The following is a 10598-nucleotide window of genomic DNA, read 5'->3' as shown; positions in this document are numbered from 1 at the left end:
CTATGGGTGTCTGTGTCTGAATTTCCACTTCTTACACGGTCACCAGTCACATCGGATTAGGAGCCGCCTTCATGAACTTGTTGTACCTTAACTATCTCTCTAAAGATCCTACCTCTGAATCCAGTCACATTCTGAGGTACTGGGGGCTGAGGCGTCAACATTTGAATTTAGGGGGACACAATTCAGCCCATAACACCCTTCTTGTGGCTGAACTGCTTAGCAGCCTTCTGTCTCTGGTTGGGCCTCAGAGGTGAGGGGCTCCTCAAGGTTCCATCCCAAGTCTCCCTCTTCTCACCCCACGTATTCCTCCTGGGTGGTTGCTGCTGTTCCTTTAGCTCTAGGTGCTCTCAATAAATGGCTAACAAGCCAAACTATGTATCTAGTTCCCACCTGGCTCCTGAGCTCCCAACAAGCACACCCAACCGTATCCTGACATCTGGACCTGGGTCTCTCACAGGAACTTCTAATAACCTGTAAAACAAACGCATAGATTTGTTCTTCCTTTTCTGTCCCTTAGCTCTGAGAAATGGCACCATGGTCTATGTCCTCAGCTGTCTGAGCCAGGAAGCTGGGGCCATCTCTGACTTCTCTCTGCCATCAGTCACCAAGATCTGAGCTGAGCTCTTCATTCTCTCCATCCCTGTTCCACCACCTGGTCTAGGCTCCATCTTCCCCCACCTTGACTCTCTGCTGGTTTCCCCAGGAGTCTTGCCTGTGTCCATGACCCACTCTACTCTGTTGTCGGATGAATCCACTTCTCTACTTAAAGCCTCCAGTGACTGCCAGCTGGCCCACTTCTACCTCCAGTGTCTTGTCTTGCCCCCTATTCCCCAACACTGAGCTTGCAGTTCACCCCTGGACTGAGCGAAGCCCCTGATGTACTGTCCCTCCCTCCGCCATGCTTATCTGTGAAGAGGAAAACTGGCTCGGGTGGCCAGAGACTGCGAGCAGCCTTCTTTCCTCTCCTCCTCACTGGATCTGTTTGGCGTTCTCAAGGGGGGCACCTGGTGCCTCTGTCTGCCAGCCATTTATCTACCTTCCCTTTACCCTCCCACAAGGCCCAGGGAACTGGGGTGTGGGGCCCCCGTCCTTGACAGGAAGGAGCCAGGCTCTGAGCTTAGACGACATTGCCAACACCTACGTTGGAGTGGGGCATGAGAAGTGAATGGACATTTTTCAGCCACTGCCCTCAGAGACACCTGGCATTGCAGGGAAGCAAGGGCACATGGGAGTTAGTCCTATTGGGAGTGGCTGCGATTTTCCTGTTTAAGGGGCTAATCAGTGGCAGGGGTGTGGGTGAGATGGCAGGAGCAGCAGCAGCTGTGGGGGGCTGAGGGAGCTCCATTCTGAAAATGACCCTGGGCCTTGAGAAAGCCTCACTCATCACTGGCTTCATCCCATAGCATTCTGACCCTCCTAACCATGGCCTGAGTGGGAGGAGGGAGGCCTTAGGGGCCAGTAGGTGGGGAATGGGGCCAGGGGAAGCCACATTCCTGGAGTGTTAATGATCTCCGGGCTGGGCAGGAGCTGAGCCCCCAAACCAGCTAAAAACAACAAACAGCTCCCAGGAGGGATTTGTGTCTGTCCTGAGAGTCAAGGATTTCCGCTGCTCCCCCTACCCCTCCCAAACGGGGGCTGTGGCCAGTGGGGCTCTTCCACAAAGAAATTCTCCAGAGACCAGAAGCCCCGTGACCTAGAAGTATCGCTTTGAGAACAGACCCCACCCCCACCCCTTTCTCTCCTCCCACTCACCTAGGGAGGCCCAGTGCCCAGGTGAGGGAAGGCAGCCGCCTTCCTGACACTTGGGAGGCATAAGAGAAGAATCTGGGTGCCTTCCTCACCTGGTCTCTCCAGTCCTTACACCAGCCCAGCAAGTGATGCTGTTCTTGACATTTTATGGCTAAGGACACCATGGCTCTGCTAGAGAACGTGTTCCGTGAACATGTGATGGAATTGGGGACAGAAAGATGGAATTGGGGAAAGAAAGGAAGAGACTGGCTGGAAGTCAGAGAGTCCAGCTGTGGCCAAGCTGGGGCTGGAACCTGGGTCAGCCTGACCCTGACCATGCACCTCACCTCTACTACATGATCCCCCTGGTGTGGGAGGCCATCAGCTGCTCCCTGCAGAGGTAGAAGGTGCTTGGAAGTCCCTTGGAAGCAAGAGTTCAGGTCTCAGTCCCCTAGAAATTCTGGGGGCTGCTTAAAGGAAGAGCAGCCCGCACTGTCAGGAGGCAGCTGGGGCCTGGCCCTGAGCGACTGTGGAGCGGCTAGGAAGGGGCAGAGTGTCCGAGGCCGGTGCCATGTCCGCTGCAGATATTGCAACCTTGCCATTTGGCTCAAACCCTGCCTCCCTATGAAGCCTCTCTGGGCCGCCAGGCGACCGGGAACTACCCTCCCCACTGCACTCCCTCTCCCCGTCCCCTGGAGATCAGCAGTAGGAGAAGCTACCCAAATCTCTTGTCCGCTCAAGTTCCTCCAGTGGGACCCTTAGTGAATGCTCAGCATCTGCTCTGTAAAAAGGGGTCCTTCTGCAGAGCTCAGCCCACCCGCTCTGTCCCGCCTGCTGCTCTCACATGCTCTTCTATCCTTTCCTCTCCCTTTTCCTAAGGGCCTCCCAGTGGGCCTGACTGGACCAGGGCCTAGGTCTGCCCTCCCTCAGGGGCCTTCCCACAACTCTCAGGCAGTACTGGCTTGTCCTCACTGTGCTTCTGTAACCCCCTCGCTCCCACCCACAAGCCACAAAGCCAAGCCCTGAGGCTTTAAATCCATCATTTATTGCCCACAGTTCATTAGTATTACATAAATCAAAGACTGAGAAATTTTCTGAGAAGGTTAAAAAGACACTGCAGAGTCTCCTCGGTGTGACTAAGGCACGAATGCCGGTGCCTCACTCACACCCGGCCCCGGGGGCTGGAGAACCACCTTGCCTTTGGCCTCTGGCTTTTCTTCCCTCAGGACCCCACCCTGCTCCCAGGCCTGCAGGGGCTCAGGACCAAAACCAAGCGGGCTCACAATCAGAAAGTAGAAAAGGGGGCTGTCGGCCACCTGGCCCCAGCTGCCATCCAGACATCTTGGGCTCCTGGTACCTGCACCATCGGATTATTCTCTGGAAATGGGAGAAGGGCGTCCGAAGTCTGAGGGAATGTCAGAAGTGACCGGGAGAAGGTGGGCCAGTACACGGCCTAGAGAGCTGGGGTGGCAGGGGTGCCCTGTATTCTGACACAGCAGGGCCGGCTACCCCCTAGCTGTGGGACCCGGCCCAGTCTCCTCCCCAGTCATGAGCCAGTCTTGCCCACGACGCCTCCCTTTCTCTGACCTCTGCCAAGTGGGGGATGGATGTTGGGCAAAAGTTCTCCCTCGTGGTGTTTTCCACAGTTAAGCCAAGGATCATCTTAGCAGCATGGCCCACTGGACCTCCGCCATCACACTGAGCTATACAGATCCTTTGCCAATCCCCTCCCCAAAGAGAAGTCCCCTTAGCTCATCTGAAATTGCATTTGGGAGCATGGCCAAAAATGATCCGGGAGACAAAGTAAGTTGGTTATGAGATGCCAAGGCCACAGGGTCAGGACTGGGATGGGGCCGTGCCGGGGCAGCCAGCACTGGGGGGAGTCAGAGAGACTCCCATTTCTTCTAGGCCTCCAGAGAGGGTGGGAGTGGGGCTGGGGTGAGCATTTTTGGTCCCAAGGTGAAGTGCACAAGAACAGGACACTGAGAGGTGAGGCAGAGTGAGCTAGAAGAGAGCTTTTCAAAAGGGGACCCAGACATGCCCAGTCTGTCACTGGCCCAGTCATATCATGGCAGGATTAGCTCAAAAATACTTGCCCCTCTGACAATGTGCAACCTTTCCCTCTACTGTTTTGTTCTCCCTACTGGTTCTGCTTTTACCCTTTCCTGATTGGCTGGGGGTAAGGGGGGGTGTGTAGGGAGGGGATGCTGCTCCTCAAGATGGTGGGGGGGGGTCCTTCAGGGCAGCATCCTGCAGAAAGAGCATGCTGGCTGGGAGTGAGGGCAGTGAGGGCTTCTGAGGGGGTACCTGGTGTCACCCCTGCACTGAGGATGGTAAGAGCGGCCCATCCCATGGCCCGTGGCCATAAGCCCCACACTAGATTTTCCTGCCAGTGTTCACTGCCAGCCACGTCTTTCCCCAGGTGGAGTCACCCGGGGCTGCCGTGTTGAGGGCTCCGCTCCAGCTGGGGTCACCTGAGGGATCCAATGAGGCCCACATTTCCCCTTTGTTTGCCCCATCCACCCCCACCTCGGCCTCGCTTCCTTCTGCAGAGCCCCAGCAGACCTCTCCTCTTCTTGGCCCACCAGTGGGAGGAGACAGCAGCAAGGGGGCCAGTGCAGGGGGAGAGGCGGCACATGGGTTTGGAGCCACACGTAGGCGCAGCCGCCCACGCTAGCTCCCCATTCAGAACCGAAAAGTGTTTGGCAGAGGCCAAGTGTGCCCGGGATGTGGGTTCACATACAGAAAGTGAAGGTCCAGGTTCTGAGGCCAACTGCTGGCCATTCCCAAAGGGGCCTGCCCCTTTCCCAGTCCAGTGTCCACTTTGGGAATGTGCCTGGGATGACCAGCATCTGAGTGGAACAGGCAAAGACGTAGTCCAGTGGGAAAAGCCGGTGGAACCCCTTGATCCAGTCCTCTGGCTCTGGCCATGGAGTAGAGGCTCAGAGAGGGGAGCAGACTTCTCCAAGCAGCCCATTCGTGTCACAACCACGGGCATGTGATCACTGGCTTGAGGCTGACTCTCAGGTGCCTAGAAACCTGGCCTCCATCCTCAGGCAGAAGACCCTCCCATTCAGGAAGCGGGGAGAGGGGGCAGGCAGCCTGGGGGTGGGGGCTGGAGAGACCTCCCCACCCCCCAGATGGCAGTCAGCCAGGCTCCCGCTCCAGCCTCCTACCCCTGCTCAGCCCAACTTCCAGCCTGGTGACTACAAGGAGGATCTTTCCACAGAGGTCGAAGTGCAGGCCCACAATTCCAGCCAAACATCCTTCCTTCTTGGGGCTTCTTGCCTGGAGCTGGGGTCATTTCAGGGGCCTCAAATGGATCAGCAGGGTTCTATGAAGAGTGACCCAGCCCCTGGCACTGAGCTTCATGCGGAGGGATTGGTTCTGCAGGTTGTGGCATGGATGAGGACCACCCACACTCAGAGCCAACTGCCCACAAAATCTTTTAGAGGCCTCCAGTGCCCCTGACTCCCTCGGCCACCTCCTGAGGACCTCGGTCATACTGGTTCATCCTATGAGGTGCAGACTGCGTCCCCAGCCCAGCCCAGCCCAGCCCAGCCCAGGGAGCCATAGGGCATGGCCACCAGACTATCTTGCATCTACCAGCCCCACTGCCAAACCAACAAGCCCCCAGGCCCACTCCTATGCCACCACTGGCCAGCTGCTGTATCCAGGCAGTGGCCACCAAGGCTCAGACGTGATTCTGATAAAAAAGAAAAAGAAAAAAGAAAACCAAAGTATAAAAGGATCCTAAATCTACCCCGTGGACACTCTACAAATTTTCAGCTTCACACATAATTGTGCTGAGTAGAGTTTTGACAACCCCATGTAAGGCCCAGAAATGCACTTGATTATTTTTTTTTTTATAGGAAATGTGTCAGAATTCCTCTCCCATGTGTTAACATGTAAATAGATTAGTTTCCCTACCTCTGCGGGGGTCCAGTGCTCCCCCAGGTGGCTCAGGACCGGTGGGGTGAGCTAGCCCCCCTCCCTGCAGCTGCAGTCCCGGAGTCTCCGTCCCCAGGCCCGATCTCTCCCCTACCCACCCCCCGCCCCGGCCTGGATCACACTCCGGCCCCAGGCCGGCTGGCCACCACTCACAGCCCCTTGTTGTACACCACTGTCCGACTACTCGTGGCCCGGGCAATCTCAGGCTCTAACTGGGATGTCTCGATCTGAGGAGAGAGGGAGAACAGAGAAGAAAGGTGAGGGAGGCGGGCAGGAGGGAAGGGGTGAGCTTGGAAGCTGGGAGTAGCATTAGGAGCAAGCTGGTGTCCACAGTTCTCCCCCTCTGCCACCTACCGACACATCCTCTTTCCCGCCCTCCTCCCGAGGGGCTCACGGTATCCCTTCCCGTCTACGTCTTGTCTCTTCCTCTGGCGGCGTGTCTGTGTGTGTGAGCGTCCTACACTCTGATCTCCGAGTTGCGTCTTCCTCATCTCCAAGGGCCTACACTGCGCCACAGTCTGGGCCTGGACCCCCACAGTGACCAGCAAACCTCTCCCTGCCAATCCCCTCACCCAGTCAGCCCTTTCTCCCATTCTCCACAGAGAAGTGCCTGAAAACATCCCCACCCTCCTCAGCTCCCCACTCATTCTGAGCACCACAGCCTTCTTTCTACTTCAGAGAAAAAGCAAAAGACAACGGAAGGAACCCCTTAGCATCCCACCACCAAACCCATGAACTACCCATCCACACTGTCCTACGCCTGCCCTCCTGCCACCCCTCCCCTCAGAAGGCAGAACCTCCTGGGGTCCACCTTCCCCACCCCCACTCTGGAAGCCCACTCCCAGACTGTCTTCCCCGTCTCCCACCTTCGCAGCCCACTGACTCCTGACCACCAGCATTTCAACACTGACAAAACCTCCCACCTGATAAAACATCCCGTTAACCCCGTGTCACGCTCCATCTACTGCCTGGTCTCTCTCCTCCCCAGCAAGCACATTTCTTTAAGACACTGTCTCCACTGGCCTTTTCCACCTCCTCATCTCCCACTGACTTCTCAACGCACAGCAAATCTGGCTTCTCTTCCCACCATACTCCACAAAAATCCTTCTCTCCAAGTTCACTGCCGCCCCCATGCTTTGTGACATCCACTGGACCCTTGTCAGGGTCTCTGGTGCTCAGCCTGGTGGGCCCTCTTCCCTGCACAACCCCTGGGGGGGGGGTGTGAGTCAACCCTCCTGGTGACTCCCAGATCGGAGGGGTCTCCCGCCATTATTTCTGCCCTGAATCCTGGGCCCATGGGGACTGCCTACCAGACCTCACGTGTATCTCATAGGCCCTTGAACTCAACCCTAAGATCTAAATCACAACTGAGGTCGCCATCTCCCCCTGCCCCACCCTGGCTCCCCCTACCACCACCTAATGGTGCCCTGGGACTGCCTCGCCTCCTCTATGCGCCCTTCCGCTTGAGTCCCTGCCACCCCAGTCCACCCACCTGGGACAGCGTGAGCCTTCTCAACTGCATTGGGCCACCCGTCTGCTCTTTACAAAATGGCTGCCCTCAGGCACCCAGTCTAGACTCCTGTGCTGTCCAGTCCCTGCCCAACTCTACCCTGCCCCTTGGACCGGAAACACCACGCACACCTACTTATTTCAGGGACTCGGGTCCACTGGGCTTTCCCCAGCCTGACTCTTTGCCTGAGCTGGTTCCTCTGTCCCCACTTCTCTTCCTCCCCCTCCCCACGCTCCCCCCAAACAGGCAGCTTTAGATATCTTCCCTCCCCCAGCCTGGGTATGGCCACTTCCCCAGCCCCTGGCAGCTCCCGGCGTTTCTCATATCCCAGTTGTATCACTTGCTGCTGAGGCTGACTGTCCACTCATCTCCCCTGCCCCCTCCACTCTAGATCGCAAGCTCCATGAGGCAGCAAACATGAGGTGTGATCGTGTTCATCCCAGCATCCTCAAGGCCTCATGCCAATACACAGGAGGTATTCAGTAAGTGTTGAATAAATGAATGGGAAGAAGGGAGGCACAGGTTCCCCTGGAGGCTCTACGGCAGCCCAGGGGTTGGTCTGCAGCTCCAGGGACTAAGCCAGTAGGGATGCCTGAGGCTCCAGCTTGAGGGAGCCGGAAAGAGAGGTGCTACCTCAGTGAGGAGGGCCCCCCAGGGCCTGATCTCTTGCCTGGGCAGAGTCAAGGAAGCGCAGAGTCAACTAAGCCTTCGTGGCTTAGTTCAGCTGAACCTGCTCCCAGGTATCTGCTCTATGTCGAGGCCAACAACCCTGAAGTGTAGGCAGAAGGTTCCATAGACCAGCCCTGCCTTCAAAGAACACAGTCATGCCTGGGGCCAGGCCCTTCAGAGGCCAGGCAAGAGGGAGCTCAGGGCGGACTGGAGCTGCTGGGCACGGTGGAGTTCCTGGAGAAGGGGGACCCTTCCCCTGTCGTCCACGGTACCCTGATACCCAGACTCTGGCCGTTGGAGAGGGCCAAAGAGACAAGAGCGAGGCTGGAGGCCCAGGCCTCTTCCCAAGCCCCTCTCCTCAAGCCACCTCTTCCCTCCCTACCCCTGCCGGCCTCCGAGTCCCCTCCACCCCACCAGTTCCCCTCGTCCCCATGCTGCCACTGACACAATGCACAGCGCCCACGCTTAAAAATCTAAATGCTTTTGAAAATGTTTAACCTAGTTAGACAAATTAGCAAAAATTTGTGCAAAACAATTTAGGTATTTAAAATATTCAATGTTTTTAAAAAACTGGAAAACTGTTCTTAGCTTTCAGCTGCAAAAACCAACAAAATATAACATCCCAGCAATCTTACCATGAGGTGTAACATAACCCTTCGGGAAAGCTGTTAAACAGCTACTGAGGCATCCTGGGAAATAGCACTTCATTTATTCAAATGCACATATGTCAGGCTTTTGCACCATATGTCATTCCAAGCTATTTACAGTAATAATTAAATCTTAATCAACGTTTAACCTCTGTAAAATGTTTGAAGAATCCTAATCACCCTTCAGACTGCACTAATGAAGGAGAAATATATAAACATAAAAGGAAAATGATGCACAGATATCACACTGGAAAGAACAGTAATTGCAAAATTGTATTTCTTTTAAATATAATCAGTAAATGATGTAAAGTAAGCCAAGGAGTATTTTAAGTTAAGACATCTTGGATGTCAGAGGTGTGAGCAGCTAATTTTGTTCTGCTACCCATAACAGATGTAGCATATTTTATTTTAGTGCCATTATTAGCAACTTCCCATGCCGGCTTTCACCGAAGCACTGAGGCCCGCATTAAAATCGGAGAGGCTGCTCACCACCGCGGTGGAGGACCACGGGCCTGGGCCACGGCCCACTTGACCCACTCGACCCATTCCCTGGAGAGCGCTGGCCCAGGAGCAGACTGAGGCCTCCTCCCCTCAGCGGGGCGCTGCTGTCACAGACCGGGGACCCCCACCCCCCAGGCTCCCCACCGTGCCCGGGGCAGCTGGTAGGAGGGAAGCAGGCGGGAGGTTCGGGCAGAGGAAAAGCCCTGGGGAGGGGAAGGTGGCTGAGGTACTCAGGAGCAGAGGCTTGGGGACAGAGTGCCATCCAAGGCTTTTTTTCTTGTTTCAATGTAATCAGCCCTCACATCAGATGTCTCTGGCGGCCAACGCCATCCTCCAGGGCTGGGCACACAGAGATGGACGAGGCATCTCCTCCACGCCCTTGAGGAGCTCAAAGTCTAGGGGAGGAGTCACTTAGGAAAGCACATGGATCCCAGAGAGACGAGGTGCCATGGAAACTGGGGAGGGGGTGGGGGTTACCATGTATTGATGAAGGAACAAGGAAGAAAGGCTTCTCAGAGGAGGTAGGCCAGGAAGAAAATGGAGGATTTTGATACGAGACGGTAGGAAGTGCTTGGTGGATGAAGGGAGGAGCATCGGCCGGCCAGCACGGCCTGTTTGGTACGGTGACATTGCGCGCATAGGGAATGTGGCAGGAAATGGAGGTGGTGTCAGGACAGGCCCTTGTAGGCCTCATGAGTGTGTCAGTGGGGGGCCATGGGGAGCCAAGGGAGGATTCTGAGCAAGGGCAGGCTGCAGTCCAGACTCTGTGTTAGAAATGCTGGTGGCCGTAGATGTGGAGGATGGACGGGAGGGTAAGCCAGGGGGCAGCTGTGGGAATGAGAGGCGCCAGGTCCTGCCCCGTGATGCTGCCAGAGGGGCTGTGAGGCGGGTGGCACTGGGATCGTCTCTGAAGAGAAATCCATGGAGTTGATGACCAATCCCATGTGGGGGTGAGAGGGAGGTGTCGAGGATGACTGTGCGTTGGATGACTCCTAATTCTAGCTCAGGAGCTGGGGTGGCTGGTGACGCCGTTCTGAGGCAGGGAATACGGGAGGGGGACGGGTCAGGGGGGAGGGGGACGGGCTCAGGCTGGGCCATGTTGAGACCCCCGGGTGCAGAGGCCTAGGAGGCAGACAGGGTATGGGTTCTGGAGCTCTGGGCAGGGGTCTGAGCGGGAGAGCGAGCAGGGATGTGTAAGCACAGCCGGAGCCCCCGGAGTGGGGGAGCTTGCCCAGGAGAGCAGATGGAAGGGGAGGGCGCCAGGCCTGGAGAACAAGCACATTTGAGGGGCGGGTGAAGGGAACAAGCCCATGATGGTGGCCTTGAGGGACCAGCCCAGGGAGCAGAAACAGTGACAGAGGGTGCCACTTGGCACCAGGCAGCATGGGTACCAGGCAAACAGTTTCCTGAGTGGTCCCAGTGAAGGCTGAAAGACTTCGGCCATTGTGATGGGATGTGGTGACCTCTGGAGTCCAGATTTCCTGCCCCCAGCCCAATGCTGGCCCCCGGCCCAGACTCTTGCCCCCGTCCTGGGCCAACTCGAGTGGCTGTTCCTTTAGACTCCTCTAGCCTTGGCTGGGGCTTGGGCAATG

General features: G+C 56.5%; 1 protein-coding gene across 3 annotated transcripts in view; it reads right to left on the bottom strand.

Moving 5' to 3' along the window:
- Positions 1–2751: 2751 nt before the first annotated feature.
- The window catches only part of SFXN5 (sideroflexin 5), a 113152-nt gene continuing 105305 nt past the window's right edge, over positions 2752–10598 (bottom strand). For all 3 annotated transcript variants that reach the window (XM_059405850.1, XM_059405848.1, XM_059405849.1), the window contains one exon: positions 2752–5906. In XM_059405850.1, coding sequence (XP_059261833.1) covers positions 5829–5906 — 78 coding nt within the window. In that variant the 3' untranslated portion in view covers positions 2752–5828. The remainder of the gene's footprint in view (positions 5907–10598) is intronic.

The sequence above is a fragment of the Mustela nigripes genome, chromosome 7, assembly GCF_022355385.1.
Source record: "Mustela nigripes isolate SB6536 chromosome 7, MUSNIG.SB6536, whole genome shotgun sequence".
NCBI lineage: Eukaryota > Metazoa > Chordata > Mammalia > Carnivora > Mustelidae > Mustela > Mustela nigripes.
Note: the sequence above shows the minus strand (reverse complement) of the source record. Positions and strands in the feature narration are given on the sequence as shown.